The sequence below is a fragment of the Acartia tonsa genome, chromosome 5 (genome assembly GCF_053477335.1).
Source record: "Acartia tonsa isolate MP-2025a chromosome 5, ASM5347733v1, whole genome shotgun sequence".
NCBI lineage: Eukaryota > Metazoa > Arthropoda > Copepoda > Calanoida > Acartiidae > Acartia > Acartia tonsa.
In genome coordinates, this window is record NC_137264.1 from 28,997,447 (window position 1) to 29,022,336 (window position 24,890).

At 30.8% G+C, this 24,890-nt stretch overlaps 1 protein-coding gene across 2 annotated transcripts in view; it reads right to left on the reverse strand.

Annotated features, from left to right (window-relative positions):
* Positions 1 to 10,595, reverse strand: part of LOC145319219 (uncharacterized) — a 47,488-nt gene extending 36,893 nt beyond the window's left edge. For both annotated transcript variants that reach the window (XM_080161196.1, XM_080161195.1), the window contains exons 1-3: positions 10,298 to 10,595; positions 9,925 to 10,049; positions 7,861 to 8,234 (exon numbers count right to left, since the gene is read on the reverse strand). In XM_080161196.1, coding sequence (XP_080017322.1) covers positions 7,861 to 8,234; positions 9,925 to 10,049; positions 10,298 to 10,531 — 733 coding nt within the window. In that variant the 5' untranslated portion in view covers positions 10,532 to 10,595. The remainder of the gene's footprint in view (positions 1 to 7,860; positions 8,235 to 9,924; positions 10,050 to 10,297) is intronic.
* Between the last annotated feature and the right edge of the window lie 14,295 nt (positions 10,596 to 24,890).

Sequence of the window (24,890 nt, forward strand, 5' to 3'; positions counted from 1 at the left end):
TCTAAATCCTAATATAAAAATGAAGGTCGATTTTAAGAAGAAGAGACAATATTCTATCTAACTGCTAGTCGGAACCTTTTTATACCCCCCCTTCCCACCTGTTTAAAAACTTCTAAATAAATATATTAGTGATGGGTTTGGAATAAATCTATATTATAGGTACAAGTTAATACTCTAAAAAACCTTTCTAAGAAGCAGCTTATAGTGCCTAATAAAAATGACGTCGTACAATACAAATAATTAATCTTAGGCCAGGATACATTTTACCATTGGTCTATTAATTTCAAATGTAAACTGGCCTATCATTATTCATTTGTATTGTATAACGTCATTTTTTATTAGGGACTAAAAGCTGCTCCCTTTCTTTCCCATTTGTCAGTGACCCATATGTTAGCAGAAACGAAGATTACAAATAGTTTTAGGCTTAGAGTCATAATTCCCAAGGGACTAAAAATACTAGTGTGTATGGCCTGGGGGGAGGGCTATAAGTGATCCACTTAAAGATTGCAGAGATTTTACTAAAGAAGAAGATGTTAAGAATGGTTAATTGTAGTTTCATGTGACAAGGTTAATAATTTTCTCCACACCCCATAAATATGTCACACACACACACACACACACACACACCACACACACACATACTACACACACACACACACATACTACACACACACACACACACACACACACACACACACACACACATGCTACAAACACACCAAAACTCAGGGGTAAAGGAGGTGCAGCCTTCAAGCAACGCTAGTATGTTATATCTGCATGTCCGGCAGATGTTCCAGTCGATAGTTAGAAAAATTTACTAATTTTATAAAATCTAGAATAAATTTCCCATTTTATCTTTCTGTAATATAATACTTTTAGTTTAGTTTTTTTCTGCTCAATCCTGCTTCTCTACACACCTAATAAATATGTATTACATTCAAGGACAAAAAACTTAATTAAAAAAAACAATCACATAAATATATAGGAACATAGGTGTGCTTATCTTCCACATAAGTTAACTTATCTTATTGGTTTGTTTACTTTTTTCTTGCCCTTTTTAAATGACACCAAATTCGATGTTCGATTTAGTCAACCCTTAGAAACAGTATATTGTCTGATTTTTGTCTCTTGCTAAAAAATCCCTATCAGTTTACTTTTAACATCCAGCCAAACTACAAGGTTGATCATATTATTTTCTTTATTTAGCAACATTTTCTGTTTCTTTAGTTCAACAAATTTCTTTATTTTACTTATCTTTTAATATGTAAATTAAATTAAGAAGTATCAAAGACTTTTTCACTCAGTGAATTTACAGTATAATATTGGAGTTTGTGCCCTTGTACTATTTGAATTAACTTGCGTAATTTTTCTGACTTTTAAGAATTCTTCACTGTTATTTGACTACTGCCACACTTCAGTAATAATGATTTGTAATACTTAAGTTGAATTGATAAAGGATTCTTGTTTGCTTATGGATTAAAGTCCTTTTTTTATGAATATTGATGCGCTACGTTATGCTTTTTAGTTAAAAAGATTTTCTATTTTTCTTTGCCTAAGAATCAACCATTTTCTTTTTTTCTTCATTTATTTTATCCAATTTTCCCTCCGATCTAACCCCCCTCCCCTCCCATATTTATAATTATACACCCCCAATCTCTATTGGATACATTTTATGGTCTTTTTGTCATTTAACCTTGATAGCGCAAAGAATGAGCCTCAGGGACAAAGGTTTCATTCATAATAACAAAAAAAGGTATAAAAGCGGAAAAATTTAAATTTAGTATTGTAAAAATTGTCCTATTAATTTTAAACCTTGTTTGATGTTTCATAAAGCATGGTAACTTTAAGATTATTTGTAAATTTGATTTATTATGTTTTGATTTCAAAATAAGTTTTACTGTAAAGTCTAAGTATAAAAGATTGTAAGTTAATTAGTTAATATTCTACTTATAAATTCTTCAATTTTAGGGCGTTGTTATTCTCTGTAATTGTAACTGATCGTTTGTCTATTGTTTTTTAGCACTTATACTTAATCTTTTATCCAAAATGGGACCCTAGATTAAAAAGACAACTTTATCTTATGCGGTGCCAAACCTTTTTACAGCCGGAAAATCTACCAAAAACATTTTAATTATATGGATCAAAAAGGGAAATTAGCCTTGACTAAATTTTTATTACCCAAGTTCAGTTCAGGCGCGTCTCTCTTTTGGACTGTGGAGTCCAGAGAATACGGCCACCCTGCTCCTCCATGAATTCCTTTTTTTGGCAAGTGCTTCAGCTTCTCCCCATGTTAATTCCAAATTAAAGAGGTCCTTTTCAGTGCTCCGACGCCAGGTCATTTTTGGATGTCCCCGTTTACGTTTACCAGTGGTGGGGTTCCATTTTAAGCACTTTTTTGGAAACCTATTTTGTTCCATTCTAAGCACATGTCCTAGCCACCTTAGTCTTTTAAATTTCACTTCTGCTTCAATACTATTGCACTTGGTCTTAGCATACAGCTCAATGTTTGATATTTTGTTTGGCCAGAATATTTTGCAAATTCTTCTTAGGCAGCTATTGTGAAATGCATTAAGTTGATTTGATTCAGTTTTCACAGTTCTCCAGCATTCAGCTCCATAAAGAAGAACTGATTTCACATTACTGTTGTAAAGTCTGATTTTTGTTTTCAGAGCAAGTTTCTTTGAATTCCAAACGTTGTGTAGACTGTTGAAAGCAACCCTAGCCTTATCAATCCTGGTTTTAACATCAGCTTTTGAAGTATTTGATTTAAAAAAAACTAAATATTTTTTCGAATATGCTACACTTAAATTAGAATTTAGATTTTGAAGATAGTAGAAAAACAAAACAAAAATATTATATACAAAAAAATCATATATATAACATAAAACTCTGTCGGTAAATAATTGAGAATTTTAAATAACATATTTAGATGAAAGAGTTTTGTTTACAATTTTTTTTAGATATAGTTTTCTATGAAGTAAGAAGAGAAAAATCTGTCTGTCTGTCTATGTATCTGTACCGAAAGATCTCGCTAACCGCTAGTCTTATCATATCATTTTTAATGGATAAATATAAAATACTTTCCATAATGGCTTTGAAACCGATTAATATCCGGTGGATAAGAACTGGTTCTTAGCCACACTAAAAAATCATAAATCGTATCGTATCATATCCAGATTTCTATGAATATATAAATGTATGATCATAATATTCCAACCAGTTTTGTTAGCCCGTGCCTTCGGAATATCGGGGCTAACAAAACTTGTTTTAATATTATGATTGTGCATTTTTATATCCGCGGAAAGCTGTTTATATACGATGCAATAAATAACTGTTCTAAAATATATCTCTGTATAATAAATAGTCGGATATGCTAATAAGTATAAGGTTTTAAAATGCAAATTAATGCAAAAAATAAAGATGAGAAAGGAAATATATAAAGGTGAGAAAAGGCAGGGTTGTAGGAAAAGATAAATGCACTAAAACTGATTTTAAAGAACAGTAAAATATATAACAATAAAAAAATAATTGTATTAATGGCAGAATTACGCAATTTAGTGAGCTGTAATTTGTCAAAAGAGTAAATTATTACAGTTTCACTGCAATACAATAATCTGCATATTTAGAATATATATATATTGATAAAAGAACAGCCGACGGAAATGTTTTTCGAGAACTTAAGTAACTGACTTTGTTAAAGGTTAAAAAACGTAAAGACATACGGACATACAAACAAAATTTTCTTGTAAAAGAGATGCGCTTCAAATTGTGATAAATTAAAGGAAAATTTTTAAATATTTTTTCTTATCCATTTATTTTGATAAAAGATGAGAGGAAAAAGAAGAAGGTGGGTGGGATCATGAGAAACCAAGATTACTATGAACAAAAATTATCTTAACTAACATCACAGTGTCAATTTATTTTAAGGCCTGTTTTATTCTGTGATTCTACAAAATATTTAAGTTTAGAACCGATGCAAAGAGAAGTTTGTATGAAAGGTGTTAGCAGCAATAGAAGGTTAAACCCCATGGATCTTAAAGGATAAGACAATGGATGAGGAATTGGTGTTCATTCCCAATTGAGGATAAACAAAATTACTTGTTTTGTAGTTAAAAGCATTGTTAGAAAAGCTTGAAAACTTTTTGTTTAAACCAACCAATCAAGATATAGTTTAAGATATGGTTATAAAACTTTTGTTACCAGCATTATTTCCAGTCCAATGTCCCCTCCATCCATGATAAAACCCACACAGAAATGAAACACCCATGCACTGTACACACACATAGACAAACTTAAAGCGCACGCACAGAAAAAAAAATAACGCAAGCAGGAACAATTATGTCCTTAAGTAGTGCAGCAATAGAAAACTAACAATTATCTTTATTTTTTGTTTGATAAATTAAGTCATTTGAACTTAATAATAGCATTAAATATCTAAGCCATAAACTTCTTTGTTTGAGTTAGTTGTGTTGTCATGTAGGTGAAAGAGAGAGAGAGACTAGTTTTAATCTACGCAATGAGAAGCTGCGTAGAGCCTGTATTGTTAAACCTTTCCTCAAAGAACCACACACTAAGAAAAAGATTTATGTTACGATCCATATAATCAACCACTGCACTACACATAGTCCAAAGTTTTATTTTTATCTAAAACTCTAGTCGGTAGTTCTTTTGTGAAGCTCTAACCCTCTGGGGTTTTGACCTAATCTATCCTAACCTAAAAGTAGCAGTGCAACTATAACTTTTTTTTATTATAGTAGGGGATTGAGGTGCTCCACAGGCGATTGGAGAATAACTACCGCTTTGATTTCATGGTATTTTCAAGGGATAAAACTTGGGATAAAGTTCAGCCAGGTCATATCATATCAAAAAAGGTTATAATCGCAAAAAGAGATTAAAGAAATTCAATTTTAACACGTTATCATTTATGATCTCAGTGCGTAGTGCACGAATCTGAGTTTTTAAAAAAACTTTACCAAATATGTCTTATATTTCTTAAATTTATATTTTACAACAAATTTACTTAATTATAAATACATAATTTAATAAATAAAAAATAGGTAGAACAGATAAGTTGAACCAGTTGCGTGCACAGGGTATCGCAAGGGGGTTGCAGGAAGCACCCGAAAAATGTCAAACCCCCTACAAAATCAACCTACTGAAAGGTATAAAATCTATCTTTGATAGTAAAGTTGATGGCATGAGGTTAATAATTTTTTTCACCAATCCCCCCTTAAATCTAAGGCTCTGTAACTTTTTAAAAATTTGACACCCCCTTTGGGTGTTTAAGAGAGTATTTCATGGGGGTGTAATCCCATGTCTAGATGGCTGTAGAGGGGTGTACATTTAAGAGGGGTGGAAATTTTATCAGGGCGAGGGGGAGGGGGGGGGGGTGGACACAAGAAATGGATGGATTGAAATTAATACATTGAAACAAGTAATTGAATAGAATTATATATGCATAACATTTCATCTAATCTGACATTGAGAGATAAGTTTTCATAAGAAAATAAGTACATATTATCCTACCCCAGCGTAAATGGTGTGTCATCACTCCCGCTAAATCTATCTTACATCAGCTGCGTTCCTAGTCTCTAGGTGATTAATCATTGGATAAAGTGATGATTAGCCTATACTAAGCTACTCTGAAAAGTAAAATTTTACCCTTTCTGTAATTTAAGAGATTCTATGCTTCAAACAATCAAAAAAACCTTTCTAATTTGTATTTTAGAATAATCATATATCAAATCCGCAAATTGTTACTACGACAAAAACCTCTACTTTCCCTTTACTTCCCAATCATTATTGTTAAAATATTATTTTTTTTGCTACTGTGTATTTTTTGGAAATGTTTATTTTAGCTATTATGAAACACTTTACAGAAGAGATAACACACCATTATAAATACTATTCAAGATTGTCTAAGGGCATTAGACTTGTTTTCTAATAAACAAATTGTAGGCAAAGTAGGAGGATATGTGTATTTGTAAGTTTTTGATTTTCTAGTAAGGTTTATAAAGCGGCTGTATTAACAGGAAAAACATGATTTTTGTTCTATATCATGGTGAAATTTAATCTCCCACCCTCCCTGAAATTCTAAGGCTCCCGTAAACCTCAACCCCTCAAAAAATAAAATGGTGGTAAGATGTTACTTTTTTTATGATTTTTTTTTATAGATTTTTTATCTTTTACTTTGGTATTTATCTCGTCTAAGACTTTAGAGTCCTGGAATTCTCAGATTTAAATATGATAAACTACAGGAATAGAACAATGGATGGTATTTAATTCACCAACCTATCATTTAGGAGTAAAATTCTGCCTTTGAAAGGTTGTATATAAAGGAAATGGGGTTAAATACAAAAAATACATCTACAATTGTTAAACTTTATAATGTAAAACTTCACAGAAAGAAACAGATATTAAATGAGCAGTTATTTTACTAAGATTATCTATTTATTCAATGTTTCATAGTGATTTATCTTCAGACAAGCAGAAAAAGAATGATTTTAGAGTTAAGCTTCGTATGGGATTAACAACATAAAATATTTAAAAATTTCTTTTCACTAAAATAGTCCTAACTTTCAAGTGTTTTCTTGTGTGCGACTGTAACTCATGTCCTTATGGTTGAGTGGAGAAAAATCAGGGAGGAGACAATGGCATTCAAATTCATTTTAATCTCTCTCATTCCAAATTTTTTTGAGCTACTTGGATTTTGAAAAAAACAAGGGGAAGATTAGTATATCATCCCTGCATGTTCTATCCCTGTATCCCTGAGTAAAACAGAGAAGGCTGAAGGTCAAATCTTGAAGGCAAACTCAAAAAAATTAAATGAAGAAGAAAGAAAAGCAATATCCTTTGGATGCCAGGTTATTGACATCCGCCCCCCCCCCTCCTACAACTTCCTTATTTTAAAAAATATTTGTATTAGAGATATTTTAGGGGTGTTTAATTTAGGTTAGGTCCCTGTCTATCGATATGCAATTATAAGGGTTTATGTCAAATATGTGGCTTTTATAGCGGCACAATTTTGTGACAGCGGTAAGGATAGACCTCCCCACAAGAATTAGGAACATAATAAAAAAATATAACAAAATTTTGGAGGGGAGGTGGGGCCTAAGATTGATCCCAGAGGCAAATCTAGGGATACTGTTGAAAGAAAAACGAATTCCATGGCATTTTAAACTTTCAATTTCAGCATTTTTGGTCACTTTATAATTTGTTAGGGGTGCAGTGGACAAAAAAAAGGATCAGGAGAATTTTTGTCCTTAAATCTTTAGTAAAAATATAAAGAAGTATGTCAGAATGTCGTTTATTCTGAAACAAAATATCTCAGCAAATTTTGAGTTTAGATTGTTAATAGGAAATCTCTCTAAAAATGCAGAAAAGTAATTAACTAAAAGGAGGATGGTGTTTAAAAATCTCCTTAGGGCTATTGACGAAGCCATTAAAATTTTCATACTTTGTCCAATAAAAGAATGTACTATTAAGGAATTGTTGAGGTCATTTCTCGATAAAAAATGAAAGTTGTCTTTTCTATAAAGAGAAAAGGATACTTCATACAAAAAGTAAAAGGTATAACAATTAACAATTGACATTGTTAAAATTTGGTAAATTAAAAAGAAACATCAGATTTAGAAAGGACAATAGATTATAGATTTGTTTTCATCATTTCCCTCTTTTTTCCACAATTGTAAACAAAAGATTTGGGGGTAGGTTAATCAATCGTACATCATTTAGGGAATGGGAGGGTTGATTTTTTTTGAGGAAGACGATAAGTATTGTCTAATGTCTAGATTAATATCAATCTATAAATAGCACACAAATAATGATTACTATTTTGAAAACTATAATCAAGTTGCCTACCTTTCTTCGCCTCGTTTCTGAGAAATGCCAAATTCATCTCATTCTGAATGTTATCACGATATTGGAGCAAAAATGCCTTTGTCACGGTATCACTCGTTGTCACCTCCCCGCCGTTACCGCCGATACCGTTACAACCGGTAAAATCACTAGTGCTCACAGCTGCATGTATATTGTTATTCTTTTCCGCCATTGTGTTAATGGATCCCTTGCGCGCAAAATAAACTCTTTTGTATGAGAAGGCGCTGGGATCGTTGCTGCCGCCGTTTTGACCGCCGCCGGTCATGCCCTGGTCGCCGAGGAAACGGTCAAGGTCAATGACCGTGCTGCCTCCGCTGTGATCACTATTAACTACTTCGTTGCAATCGCTCGAGTTCCTGCAAAAAATGTGACTTTAGGTTTTATAGGACAACATCATCCATAAAAACAAAGACAAACAATTAAATTCAAATTTTGAAGTAGCAATGCCATCATTACACATATCTTTATATTAAAAATAGGACAATTTTCAATTAGTTTTCATATTTTTTAAAATTAATTGGAAAAAATTTAGATTCTTTTTATGAGTGGCACTGGTCATATTTCTTGTATATATGCTTGATTTATAATTCCTTTAGACTGAACCCAGGGAGTGAAAGGAGAATTACTTTTGAATTACTTAATGCCCTGTTTATATTATATCAATAATATTCCCTCACTTATTTAATCATAATTGGGGAAATATTATGTTTTCTTTCATTGTAAAATCTCTGTATCCCTGAGTAGACCAGATTTCCAAGCAGGAAGTAAAGTAAGATTTTATATATATGGTCATAATCCTTTTTAACAAGACAATCCTTTTCTTTAACAATTTAGGTATTTTATTATCAAAACAATACATTTTTGATAATCCTCATATGAGAGTAATAGAATGTCTTTCTGTGTGCGTCTAGCGAGGTATCTCTCTAACAAGTAAACCGATATGGCCCTCCTTTACAGTAAAGCTCCTCATATATATCACCCTTTATAAATGACCCTCAAATATCTTATTATCTTTCTTTAAAAACTAAACTGAAAGTAGAGGGTCAACTCTTCCCTTCCTCCGTCATCAAGAGCCTCTAGAGGCAGGTCCTTAATAGAGCAGCTGAACTGGTTGAAGTAAATATTACATTTGTGAAATATCATTAGTATAGGTCCTCCTCCAATAAAGATTTATTTTCAACATGAAATGTAGAAAATCTTGTTTTCAGTCTTTTGCATTTATTTTAACAAAGACAATTATGTCCTCATGTAGCTTAGCTTTAAAAAGCTTTCTGTAAAGATTTGTTCAGAAATAGAACGATGAAGAGATCATTTGATACAAAATTAATTTTTACAATAAACATTCCTTAAACATTTGCAAGAGTATCTTAGGTATATAGCAGCTGCACTACTAAAAATTAATTAGCATGCAATTTAACGACATCTGGAATGGTGAGTACATTTTGCCGAAATTTAAAATAATTTTTCTAACACTCCTCGCTTCCTTGTAAGTTTCTTAAGTTTTGCTAAAGTAACCTTTTGAATTATTTTTGTTGTTGTTGATATTTTATTATATTTATTTCATATGCTCATATTTATATAAAATGTTTCAAAATTTGAAACTGACACACTAGTAAATTTTTTTACAAGTTTTAATTTATATTGTTCATTGTTAATTATCAGGAGGCATATACATATGTACCTACCAACTGAATTGGACTAAGATAAAATCCACTTAATTAAACTTTAAATTAGAAAAGCTTTAAAATATAAAATCAAGGACGGGATTAAAACGGTAAAAGGCAAAATAAATCTTAGGGATAGAGATACAAAATGGGCTTGAAGTGATCTAGGGAGAAATAAAAAATTGCTTTGAAATCATAAGAAATTTGAAAATTTATCAAATTTTTAAATGTCTGTCCTATTTTCTGGTTAATAATACTCTATGTATGTATTTTTTTTGATAAAATCATATCTTATTGTAAAAGGAATGAACTGTTAGATATCGAATTTTAATAATCTGCTTAAGAAGCAGGTTGTCTTGTAGGTGTCAGAGCTTAAGCTTACCTCATCCCAGTAGTGTTCATGTTGAGGATACAGATATCAGATGGTGGACTCACAAGGGTGGCGAGTTCTGGAAAAATACGGTCTGACAGATCATCCAGGTCGTCAGCTGTTACTTCAGTTATAACCTGGAACATCAAAATGAAAGGAGAATGTATATCATATGGAGGTCAGTGATAGATAAGATAAAAAAATTAGTATTGCCTTATTTAGCTGTTAGACTTTAGTAAGATATAAGGCTGCTATGTCAGACATTTGACTATTAAAATAAGGGAAATGCCTTTGAAATCGCTCTTAATTACAATACACTATCAGCCTTGTATTACTTTCAAGCTGTTGGTTGTCTGTTGGGTGTTACTAATTCAAAATGCTTTACCTGTGGGTTTAGTGGCATATTGACCATGTCCCCATCAACATCCGGGTCCCACAAAAAAGAATTGTTGGAAATTGTCGAGACAGGGGGCAGCTTGAACCCTTTCTCGGTTTTGGCGCATCCATTTTCTTCTGCGCCGCATGCCGCGTTATTATTTGTAGTATGGACACTGTTGTTGTTGTTATGAGTTGGCGGGTTAGGAGGGGATAGAGGAGACGTGTCCATAGCCTCCATCATTGGCGGTCAACCTCCCTAAATAGGAGGATAAGGGGTGGGAGAATAGGAGGAAAGGAAACTAGCAGACCTGAAATAAAGAAATTTAGTAATTAAAAAAATAATTTCTTTTTTAAAAATAATGTAAGATTTATAAAAACTATATTTCCAGTATGGCTTAGAGTCCAATTAACTTCTGAAGGACAAAAATTTAGTTCTGAGCAATATATCGTTTTGTATTATAGACAATTGTAGAACAACAATAGAATAAAATTCCAGTTTATATATCGTCAAAAGTGGATGTAATTGTCCTTGGTATACTTTACTTTTTTATTGTGTTGAATAAATAAAGGCTTATATATATATAATACTACTGGTTTGACAACTTCTACTTATCTTGATATAGTAAAAAACACAAAAAGTACTACAAAAACAATTATATCCAAAGCAATACGGAAATGAAAAATCTTTTTAAAAAGAACAGTAAAGTAATATAGAATAAAAAGAAAGAAAAAAAAGTAAAGAAAATCCAATTATGATTTAGATTTTAATTTTAGCAGGTATTGTGAAATAGATATATCATTTTATTCACATTTCAAATTTTCAAAATATATCTATAGGCAATTAAGATATACTTTATATAACTTCCTTTAACTTTAGGACCTAGTGATTAACAAACGTGCATAGCTTAATTATAGAGAAGTTGTTCTATCATCAACAAACTATTCTATAGTACAATGAAAAAAGATTAAAAGTTATTTATCCTTCTTATAAGAAACAATGAAAAGTAAAAATACCACAAATTATAGTGTTAATGTATTTTTAAAGCCCTAACAGTCGATAATAACTCCAAGACAAATACATATAACATTTAATCTAGAATTGGACGGATAACCAAAATTTTTGATGCCTTTTTTTTATTGGGGGAGGGAGGCTTATTCTACATCTTACTCCCATAAAGCCACAAGTATGCTTATGACTTAAGCTTTGTGTAGTAGTTTTCTAGATTTTACCGAACATACACATGGTTACTGTTGTTATATGATAATAAAACAGCTAAAGGGAATATAATATACAAAATATATAGGGAATATACACCTAAGTTTTTAATTTTCAACTTTACTGTACTTTTTCAACAAAAACTGTAATTTTTTTTGGTTGTTCCATAATTTCCCTTAAAAAACGAAGAAAATAAGCCATTAATCATTAAATTCTGATAACTATAAGTGGGGTAAAATTGCTTTCAAAAAAGTGCTCATAAACAAGGATGACAACATCCATAAAAGCGAAGCTCTGAAACGGTAGGACAAACGGACATTAACACTTGTATAATGTCAGAACTGAATAATCAGAATGCGAATGTTTAAGAGACAAAGCAAAATTGTAAGTAAATTTGTTGAAAAACTGCTTAATACAAGATAATGATTATGGACATACTTACATTTTTAGGACTTGATTATAGAGTTGCTTCGCTTATAATATTGTATTTTGTTGTCCCAGGAATCAGTATACCAAAAATCAGACCAATCGGATAATTAGGTCACATACAAATTTGTTGTTAAAAATGTAAAAAAAATCAACATGTTTAAAATGGACGTACGGACATTCTGGTAATGATTATAGAGTTGCTACGCTTTCTAACTCGTACCTAACTGTTACAGGAATCACCATGCAAAATTTGAAATCGATAGGACAATTCTAACATGCCTAAATTAACGAAAAAAAGCTATTTATAAAGTAAAAAAAAATCAACTTGTTTAAAATGGACGTACGGACATTTTGGTAATGATTATAGAGTTGCTACGCTTTCTAAATCGTACCTAACTACTAAAGGAATCACCATGCAAAATTTGAAATCGATAGGACAATTCTAACATGTCTAAATTAACGAAAAAAGCTATCCGTGACGGACGTACGGACGGACGGACGTACGGACGGACGGACGGACCGACCCTAATTATAGAAAAGCTTCGCTTTTAAAAAAACACACTGTATATAGTGTAGTTTTACAGCTTTAATAAATAAAACAAGAATAATAATATCAATGGTAGCGCAGCAATGACAAGGGCAATTCGTTTATAAATTGCGCAGCAATAACAAGCTTGAAAAAATATAGAAGTAAATTTAAATTAGGTATTTTAATAAATTACTGACAAAACTTCTGTTTGAATTACGTTGATTAAAAATTTTTTTAACAATAATTAAGAAAGATATTTATTGATGATATATTTTGAATTAAAGAATAATAGACTAATGCTTAAATTTTTGACCCTATAGGTATCATAAGTTTTTTTTCTATAGATTAAACATGTTTCAAGCAAGAAAATATCCGTTCGCGTTGAAAGTCATAAATCAACTCTTAAACTACATTAACAACGAAATTGCAATAAACTACCATATTTTTGACTATTTAAATGTCTGCAGAATGTTCTAAAAGTACAAAACAATAATAATCATATCATATCAAAAAAAGTTGTTCAGCAAATTGTGAGACGTCATTGGAATTATAATTAAATCAAACTTGTTCCCAAAGTTCTGTTATTCGTTGGCTTTAAAACATTATAGAGTTTTATACATAACAGTTTTTTTTAAACATCAAAATCAAAACAATTTCAATAAATGGCAAAGGGTATCAATTGAGTTAGGGATTATTTTGATCGTGTCAACAATTTTGTTTGTAATTATCGACATTTAATAAAAGTGGTAATAGCTGACATAACATCAACATACTGCGAAATTTTGTTTCATGATATTCACTTCGATTTTATATTGTTAAATTATCCTATTATTAAAAGTTGTAAGGTGTTTTGTTTGTAGCTTAAGGTTTCGATTATTACTAAACCAATTGTATTCTCCATTTTATGAAAGTTTTAAATGGTTTTAGCTATCAAATTTTTATATGTAAGCCTTGGGATGATTTTGGGTTTTTTAATTGCTTTTAGATGATCAACTGAAAATTTATTGCCTATTTCTTCCCTAATTTCCGAAGTTGTACAGCATATAACCTAAATATTGCGAAACCTATTTTCAGCTACTCCGGTCCAAGGGAAAAGCGATATAATGTATAAACGATGTATACATTATACATTCAAATTTTAAATTTTTCAAGTTTTGATTTTTTTGAAGTATGAAGCTCTTCAGCTAATAGTAAATATTTAGATAGGATGAGGAAACTATGTGCACAGTCAGAAACTCCGATTCAGCTGACCTTAACGATAATGGCACAGTATTTAACCAGATTTCTGATTTCTGTCCAAATGACACAGACCATTATTACTACTCACACACACACAGCCAGTAATTGAAACTGATTAGCTCATGGTGTTCCCACACTGCATAATAAAACAATTTTTTATATGAAGAAAGATGAAACAATTTTGTTTATATGAGGCGCAGTAATTTCAAGAACATAAAATAAAGGATGTTACGAGAACACAGTAAATTGTTATACAGAAAAGGTGTAAAAAATCGTTAATAGTCTAAAAGTTGCTGGGTTAAAGTAAATATTTCTTTTTAAACTATTAAAACAAAACAAAATATTATACATATTGTTTCAGTAATGTGAAATATTTTACTGTATTTAATTTATAAAAAATCCAAAAATATTATAGTTTATTACATGTTATTTGTAATTATACTGAAATAAATTAAGCTAATACTAGTAGATTAAAATTGTTGTTTTTTGGTTGTTTTGAATTGACAACATGTCCATCACCCTTGACAGCTTTTAGCCCCTAAGTAAGTGGAATTCAGATAAAAGCTGAAATTAGCAGAAGCTATAATTAAGCTGCTCAGCTACTCTAAATTTTAAATTCAGTATTAGTACGTAAGTCCAACATAACTAGTAAGTGAAATTTAGATAAATTTTTACATCCTCCTCAACCCAAAAATCAAAAGTGGTGTCAAACCCGATACTTTTTTATGTTAAGAAGTACCTGATATAAAGCTTTCTAGAGGTGTGCAAAGGGATATCGACCAATGTGTGAGTATTTCCCTCATTTTTGCAGGGGGGCATCATAATATTATATAGGTATCTCCTTGTCCAAATTGTTGCTGTATTTTAGTTTACTAGTCTTTGTTTCAGTGATCAAACAAAACTTATTATTACAACAAACTTATGGATATAATTGTCCTTGTTTCATGTTGAAAACAGAGAGGGAGGGGTCATTGAGATGTCTATTACACTAGTTCCCAAAGTTTTATAATAACGTTCTCTTATTCGTTGGCTTACCAACTTTGAGGACTTTTATTGAATTTTGATTAGTTGGTTCAATAAGTCGAGTGTCCAAACTTTTCAACCTCTGATTGTAATTCACAGAAGGGTTTATTTTGTGTATTACCATTGGGTATGTACATCAATTTATCCCTTTAGATCAGTTTGTTAAAAATGTTAATATCTTGACACAGCCAACCCAATCATAATGAAAAACCATGAAAAATTTTGATAGGATATCCTATTTCCTTTAATCTCATATTTTCTAAATTATCTTTTTCTTCAAAGCCAACAATTTATTCTTTCTCTTTATCTTTTAAAAAAACCTCTCCCTTTTTTTCTCTTTCTTTTAATCTCCATATCTCCTTTTCTGATTGTGTTTATCTCCAGATGAAATTTTGTGTATGGAGGGATTTGTGTGTGTGTGTGTGTGTGGGTGTGTTGTTTCTGTGTACATTGTGTGTAAGTGTGTGTGTGTGTGTGTGTGTGTGTGTGTAAGGCCTTGTCTCTAAATCTTTCAAAGTTTCAATGTCATGTGCGCAAGGTCATGCACGTCACACACAAACACACACTCACACACTGTTGTTAGCTCAGCGTAAAATTCGACTGACTGGTTCTAAAGGCTGTGTAGGTTTCCCCCTTTTCAAAGGGATTGGGAAAAAGGAAAGAAAGATGAAAATTTCTATACGGAGAGAAAAAAGGGAAAGAAGAGAGAGAGAGTACATTATTGAAAATTCATTTTCATCCTTTAATTAAGTTGGAAGTTTCTTTCCTTTTCAACCCCCCCCCCCCCCCCCCTACTTCTTTTACCTCCTTCCTTCTTTATGTTTTTAATTTTTAATTTATCTATTAATGAAGTGGTTTTTTTAATGACTGTTTTTGTCATTAAAATTTGTGCAACAATGATAATGAATTTATCATTTGTTTATCTTTACACTTCCCACTTTTTCAATTTATTTTATGCTCTAGCTATGTGATGCTTTATAATATAAATATAATAAAATACAACGACAAAGATTATTTGGCTAAATGCCACAACAATTTGTGGATGATATATTGGCTTTTTCTGCCAGTTTTCTCTCACAAATGCCCTTTTTTTGCTCTAAAATCAGAATATAACATTTTTTTTTTCTCTCGCCGAAGGCCATCGAGTTTAAACTTTATCTGCGCCAATAAATACCAAAGAAAAAGACAAAAATCCAACATATTTAAGTTACAGGATTTATGTTTGTTTGCTAAGTTCTCTTAAATGGCTTGCCTGATCGTTATACAATTTCAGGAAAGTTTAGCTATCAAAACAGTGACTTGCATAGAGTTTGAAGCTTGAGGGGGTTAAAAGAAAAGAAGTCAGGCCTTCCCAATGGCAATGTTAAGGGAGGTGTTGAAACCTCCCTACGTCCCACTTGTACATTTGCTTATATTTCTTGATACATGTCCTAGGCTGGATTAAACTGTTTTAGATCAATTATGATTTTATTAAGATACACTCCATGAACCATAATGGATAAGGTATTAAAGGTCGAATTTATTTTCATAAAAATGAGATAAAGGCATTTTTAGTTTTGACTAGCAAGCGCAATCGAGCTACTCATTGTAAAAAATCTAAAATCTGCAGCTACAATTAGCAGAGTTCGTCCGTCAGAAATATTTTTCAGTTTTTTCTTTTTAAAAATAACTTAGTCACTTTAATTTTGACAATGTTCGTTTGGCAATTAGGATTTTTTGAGCTTCGCTTTAGGTTGCTTTAGACATCTTTGCCTATATTACATTTCTAAATATAAAATCGATACAATTTTAGACAAAAAAAGAATCAGCAAAAAGATATATTTCTTTTAAAGTCTCGAACGAAACATAAAAAGACGTTGAAAATATATTTTGAGAAATTTAATAAATTTAGCTCGTGTTCGTTTGAAATCAAATTCTATTTAAGAAAATAAGCAAAAACTTTAATTAGATTAGCCAAAAAATACATTGTCAAATCGGTCCTGTCATTAATTGAATTTTCTAAAAAAAAGTAAATTTGATTAAATTGCCAACTATTGCCATTGACAAAAAAATATAAAAATGATTTGCTATAATATATGTATATCAAAATATTACACCAATAAAAAAGAATTCTAGAGCAATAAACCAAAATGTATTTTGAATATGCCCTCTTATTAAAGTTTCAAAATTCATCAAAAAGAAGAAAATATCGTCAGTTTCCCCCTAAAAAATCTTCTTAGCCTCTTGTATACTAAAAAGATACTTAAGTTTTCAATAACTACTAAACCAATTAGGCCCTATATTTTAGAGAAGCTTCACATGGGCCCCAGGGTAGTTTGGATTTAAATCTTAGTATGGTTGTAGGCTATTTTTCTGCTTACATCTTTGCTAAGTCCCTAGATGCTCGGGGCGCAGGTATGAGTATAAATATAATATTTTTAGTCATTGTTAAATGAGCATCTAGCCTGTCTGCTGTACTGCCCATTAAAACTAAGTACAATTTAAATATTGGCACTCTAAAGGTGTACAATCAAGTACGCAAAATATCACGAGAATCAAAATTTCAATACTATGCAAAAAACGTTCTCATTTCTTATAGACACAACTGTACATATTTGTAATCTTTGTGCGTTTATGTTATACTTTAATGATGAGATATTTGTCTTTTTTGCAAGTAACACTTAACAGACAATTAAAGGAAGCCTTCAAGAAATAAACCGCTTTAACTACTGAAAGCCTAACACACATGTTGACCCAATATAACAAAATTGAAGCCTTCAGCATCAAAAACAAAAAGTTACAGGCTTTTAAAAATGACATTTTAGGTAGGTAGGCTTCCTTTAACTTTTTTACTAAAACGACTATTTTTAAGAAACTGTGCATGTTATAATAATTTGTGGCCTGTTAATTGGCTAATGCAACCCCATCCCCTCTATTTTGGTATAAGTCTCTAAACAAAGCAGAAATACCAATTTAGTGTCTCAAGTATGACGCGGACGTGATCGTACACCATTCACGCCTTGGCCAATACTTAAATATTACCCTTATCACTCATTAATCTATCTTATTATCTTAGATATTCATTATTCATATTATCAAAGCTACTCTACACTGTTAAAAATATAAAAAAATTTAGCATCAGATAATACTATATATTCATTTCATTACTGTATAGCATCATCCCATACGTTCTAGCAAAAAAACCTCATTACGATATAAGGAAGATTCCAATACTGTATTGAGTATCACTTAGTGTTCTATGGAGTAATATGTATTACTAAATAAAGAATGTGCATTTTATAGTATTATCTAATACTCTCTATGGAATAAAATTCAATACACTAGAAGCAAGTTTTAAATACTTTGGTTCGTAATTTTTGTTACTCTGTAGGGTAAGAATTGATACTAAAAACGTAATATCTCTGTATAGTAATAGTTATTAGGTATATAGTATTACATGGTGTTAAATATTCATTTTGTTAATACAGCACACTTACGGGTCCAGGTCTAATACAACCCCAGCGTATCAATTGATACTAAATGAAAAAATTATTTTTTTACAGTGTATTACAAGTTATCCATGCATTTTTCTTAATACAGAAATGTTCGTCCAAACATCCATCTGTACGAGACTAACTAATATAGTATATATCTTGTTATTTTAACGGATTTTTAAATCTCTTAACATAAAGTTCTAATGAAAATGGAATTTTTAGGGATTCATTACTTTCGAGCAGTATATTTTCTTCTAAAAATTCGAATAGCTTGTTTTTGCTGCGCATCTAATAGACATGCTTTTACATATTTAAATAATGTTTAGGTTTGATTTATCTAAATACAGAGGCTTCTGTAAAGATTTATATCCATTTTTCAACGTTTAATAATATGCTAAATGATAAATCTTTTAAGGCATAAAACCGTAAAGGTTTATTTCTTATTTCTTAATATAAATTAATCTAGGTTTATATTTTAGTTTATGAAAATGAATCAACCATTATAATGAAAAGGGAGGAAATAGAAATCTTAAAGTACATATCTTTATACTTCAACTATTTTAAACAATTATACTGATATGGACGTAAAGAATTATTTATTACTTTTGTATTCTAGTTGTACGTTTGAGATTTAAAAAAAAATTATTAAAATTTCAGGAGTAAAAGGAAATAAGGGGGGAAGAGTTTCTCAATATTCAGCAAATATTGAGGGAAGTATAGGTTGTAGAGTATTTTTAATTTCAGTGCAAATTCCCTCCCTGGTAAAGGCGACAATAGTGAAAATTGATATATGTGATGGTCATGGTTATAAATTAAATTTCGAATATTCGAATATTTGACATGTTTTTAGATTAGGTAGATGTATTTTTGCCAGTCATGGATGTATTATTGTCAGCATGAATAATATGTTATATGTAAGTTTGCTAGGAGTTTCAAAATTTTTTATAACAATTCAGTTTGTACATTAATTTAACCTTCAGTACACTCTCCCTCCTTGATAAAAATGACCAGGGATCTAAAGGAATGGCCGATAAATTGATGTACATCCCCAAATATGAAGAACAAAATTATTCCTTCTGTAGCTTCTGTAGATGACAATTAGTGTTTGAAAGGTTAGAAACTCAACTAAATGAACCAACCAATCAAAATTCAATAAAGTCTCCAAGGTTGTTAAGCCAAGAAAATATAAAAAGTTATTGTATGACTTGGGTACTAGTGTAATAAACACTCTATTGCCCTCTTTCTCTCTGAAAAATGTATATATCTAATGTCATGGTGCTTAGAATAAAATTATTCAAGTACAAATATATAAAGAATAGGATTCAATATACATATTAGAACAATTAGTCATAGATTATTTTAGTACAAAATTAAGATAATTACTCTACCCTTTATATATCTAAGTATACATAGTTAGGATCAGTTACTGTTAAGGGATCTAATAATCAGTGATATATTCATGTAGATCCTTAATGATAAAAACCACAGTTACACATTAGGTAGATTAAAATTATTGGTTGTAATGTTTAGGCATTTTTTTTATTATAAACCAACCAATAGGCATTAAAGCAACATCATTTATCGCTTTCATTAAATTAAAAATTTTGACTAGGTATATATATCTTTTAAAAATTTTTAAAAATTACATTAAATAGGTTTTTTAATTCTAAAGGAAAATAAGGTTATGAGAGCTCTAAAATGTCATATCTTTTTAGTGTAGCACGATAAACTAAACATGAATGTCCCATTCGCCCTCGTAAAAGTACAAAAGTGAAATTTTACAACACAAACATTATATACCATCATCATCATTATTATAGAGGATGTTGTTAGGCTTTAGTAAAGTACGAGATAGATAGATAATAAGAAAGAATATATAAGATTTTTTGAGAGCTAAAATAAAGGAGTACAGAAAAAACCAAAAATATATCCCTGTCAAAAAATTGTGTCTTTGTTATATCAACATGACTATATTAAATCATTTTATTGTCGATATGTCACTATATCATCAACAATGGCCACTTTTTAGTAAAGCCGACGTAAATATTGTCAAGAAATATTCAAAATATCATGTCGATGTTATTTGACAGTACAGTTATGACTTTTTATTAGGGCCTTATTGTCGTCATAAACCCTTGAAATTGAAAAGTTATTTTTAACAGGTATATAATAACTAAAATTGTCAGAGAATTTAAAAAAAGATACAAAAATGCTTCAATTGTAATGAAGAGCAACTAAGATACAACGAAAAAGTTGGAAAATTGGATAGTATTAAATTAATGATTTTTCACAAAACATAGAAGCATATTATTGTACAAATACATGCAAAAGAGCGTTTTAAATCAATGTTTGTTATTTTAAATTCCTTCTACATATTTTTAGCGGCTGGCCGCGACCGAGCTTTTTGGACAATGAAAAGAATTTTGTTATTTAAGAATTAATATGAGAGAATGCAAAGAGAGAAGGGACAATGGACCGTTTAGTCTCCAAAGTTTTATAATAACATTTTCTTAATTGTTGGCTTAACAACTTTAGGGACTTCAGAGACTTTTGATTAATTGATTCATTAAGTTGAGTGTTCCATCTTTTAAACCAATCATTTTAATCTACAGAAAGGTAATTTTGAGAATGTACATTGTATATCAATTTATCGGCCATTGTCTTATCCCTTTAGATTCCTGGATTATTTGGGAATTCTTAGGAGAGAATGAGCTCAGACTAAAGGGGTTAATTTTTAAGGTCATATTGATGTTATAAAATAAAAGTACAAACTAAAATTTCTCTAGGTTATGATATTTAAAATTTGTACAAAAAGCCAGACTATAGCAAGAGCAAAATATTTTTCATGAATAATGTAAGAAAATTTTTAGCCTCTCCCAAGTTTTAATTTATTTCATAAAAATAAATCTATTATGATGTGCTGAAAATGAATTGCATATATTTCTTCCTAATTTCCAAAGTTGTACAGCAGATAACCAAATTATTGCAAACGCTATTTTAAGCTACTCCGGTCAAAGGTAAAAGCGATAGAAGTGAAAGAAGTTTGAAGCTTTTTTAGCTAGTAGCAAATATTGAGACGCGGAAGCTAGGTACACTTTAGGAAACTAAAATTCAGTACATCTCTTTTATCATATAAAAGGTTCGGATCATGGAAAGAAAACAAATAGCGGGTTAAGTTGTATTTTCATGATTGCCCCGCAGGGTTATGAAATTGGCCCCTCATGGTTAGAGCCCCCCACAGGAGCTAAAAAAAGGATAAAAGCTACTGTGAAAATACGACGAAACCCGCTACTTCGTTTTCTTTCCATGATCCAAAGCTTCTTTTTATTAACGAACTAATATTTAATAGCGATGCAACTCAATAAAAAGAGTATATTCGTACTTCCTTCTGACAAAATCTGAACTACACTTGTGTAAAAGTTTTAGTGATATATTTGTTTTTTTTTATTAGTGGATTTAGAAAATATTAGAAAATTTCTTGCTATTTTAATCTGCTATCTCCCCCTAACAAATGTACTTCGCTACTTAAGGACGCGATTGTCCTAATTCCTTAATTTGTTTTTTAAAACTTTAATGTTTTTTTCCTTCTATATATTTTTAACATTTAAAATGAGTATTAAAACTATAAAGAATGTTTAGCAAGTAATAATTAAAATATTTTGTAATTAAAATCTTTTGTTAATGTTAATAGAAAACCTATTGAAAAATATTTGAACTCAAAAAGAACAAAATTTATTAGGGCATATTTATCTATATGAAGTAGGCATAGGTAGCTTATATAGGAAAATGGCTGTACCCCTAGCAACCAGGGGCTTTGCATTAAAAAGGGAGGGAGGGACAGCCAAATAGCCAAAAACCACCACAAGACTTAATTATATAATTATAATAACCTAAAGCCAACCTAAAGCTTAGGTGAGGCTTCCTAAAAATCGGTTCAGTGATTAGCGAGATTTTAATAGACAAACAAACCAAAAAAACTTCACATAGACCCTGTGATGGTTTTAGGGTTTTTCATTTTCAGATTTAAGTCTTGGGATGGTTTTAAACTATTTTTCTAGCCCCTAAATGTCAGAAGCGCAGCCACTAGTTTTATACAATAGAATGGCCTTCAATCTTAACCTTTACCAGAATAAATGTTAGGTAAGCATATCAATGAGAAGAGTAAGCCAAATGTGTTCATTTCTTTTTTTAAGCATCATTACTATCATCAACCCCCCCCCCCCGCGTCTTAAAACCCAGCAATAATTTAGCTTAATATAATATATGGTTTCTCCTAATGTTTCCCAATTTCCAAATATGAATTATGTATAACCAAATTTGGGTATCATTAAATTTTTAATAGAATCATTCACAAATTTTCCTTAAGGGTAAAGGAAAATTTTAATGAATAAGCTGATTCATAATAAGTAGCATTAAACATGAAAGTTGCATCATGTATAAACTTGCTTTTAATTTTTTTTCACCTATAGTAAGAAGTTATGAGACCAAATTTTAAATGCTATATATGATTTTAAACAAGAAATTCTCATTTGTATTTGCACAGTAGCTGGATGGGTATATGTGAATGTCACAATTATCAAGAAAGCTTCCTTTTAGTCATGGACGGTTTTAGGCTATAATGTGAAAGGAGAGTAGGGTTGGTTAAAACCTGTAAGATATAATACTCCTAAGAGGGCCTTTTCTAAAAAGAATATTAGAATATGATATGATAAGGTTGGGTGCAGATTAAGACACATAGCTTAGAGTAAAGGGGCGATGCCACTAGCACTTGAAATTGGTATTTAGTTTCATTAACAGATTGTAAGCAATTTTATTATTTATGTTAGACCTGTTGGGTTTAACCTAAAACTTGGAACCTGTCTTGATGACAAAATCAGTTTTGATTTCTTTAAATGTTATTGTATAATCAAACAAATATTTGATTACAATATACACCTTTAGCAAATTATACTGGTACAAAAAAAATAGAATATACCAACCTGTATATGACCGAATAAATAGTCACTTTTATAATAACAAAAACTTCATTTTAATCAAATAATTCTAACTTTCTCACTTAACACATAAAATCATCATTTCACAAATATAAAAAGTTTTTTTAACACAAAAATAAAACTAAAAGTGGTTTCCAAAAAAGTTCGTCACTAATAGTCACTATTTTTTATTTTTACTATTACGATAGTCACTAATGGTTGAGGATTTTTGTTGGCGTACGCACCATACAAACCTTTCTCAACTGACGCATTTAGTCCTGTGTGTGTATGTGTGCGTGTGTGTGCAGGGCAACACTAACTATCAGGGGCGAATATACGCAGAAAATGCGTCATATTTAAATAATTCAAACTTTATTAAAAAGAATATTAAATTATTTTGTTATTTAGCTTTTATAAAAATTTATTTAATGTATTTTTTTTTTAGAAATTTCAACTTTCACTGTGTATATAGAAACGAAAAGTAAAGTCAAGGTCGCCTGAGCTAGGGCTGATAGGCTCACATATGAGTGTGTGGTGTGTGTGCGTGTGTGTGTGCCTAGGGATGCCACATATGTGTTGTCGATGGTTGAGAAGGAAGGGGAGGTGTGTGTGTGTGTGTTTTCTATGGTATAGGGGAAGTGGATATTCCTTCTTTCAGGCCAAGCCTTGAAATAAAAAAGTCCTTAAAAATTAAACATGCATGCAACTTTGTGGAAAATATGAGAAAAACAGAAGGTACTTCATACAGCTGAAACAACTTTGCTTTGTTTTTACTAGTTTTAATGGAATTTAATAAAGAAACAATAATGATTTAGTTTTTATTCTTATCTAAGACTTTAAAATTATATGCAAACAAATTCAGTATCTTATACTATTCCTACTTTAATAAGACTTTCTGTTTCTTAAACATAATTTTTGGTGCTACAGTTTTATATGATTTTAATCATTGTATACTTCTAAATAGAGTACGCCCATTGTACATAGTTTTTATCGATAAAACATTTAATTCAAATATGTTAATTGACATCTGAAAAGGTAAAGGTCACATGTATAAGCATAAAAATAGTATGTTTCATTTTTTTACCTAAAAATCCAGACGAGTTTTCCGTGTTGATGCAGTTGACGGGGAGAGGGTGGCAGTTGTGAGCGGGGGGTTGTTGTTGCCTTATAAATAGGGATGGGAAGCGGTTGTTGAGGAAGTGGGGGGGGAATAGAGAAGGAGGGGAGGGGGGCTGTTGTTACTTCCCACTTTCTCAGCTCTCATGGTCGAAATTAGGAGTACTCCCACACAACAACTGAATTTAACAAAATTTCTTTTTGAAAATTCTTCAGAATTATATTAAATACTATATATACACGAATAACGAATAAAACTTTGCATTTCTTAAAATCTAAAAAAGCACAAAATCATATTATAACAACAACATAAAATAACAATAAGTTTATTTTTTGCCGGAATTGTCTACAACAGCTGACATTATAAAGGCCCTACCGACATTTTCTTATTGTACATTCGCTTATTAATTAGAGATATGTCTTTATATTTTATGCTGTTTTAGTAATTTATCTTCAATGTATGAACAATACTAAAATCATGTGAGTGAGTGTGACAACAGCCCCCTTCACCCTCCCCCCTATCCACAACAACCCTCCACAGCTGTTGGTTATACTGGGGTAGGGGAAAATCTACCAAAATTTAAGTAAAAAAGGGAAGGTAA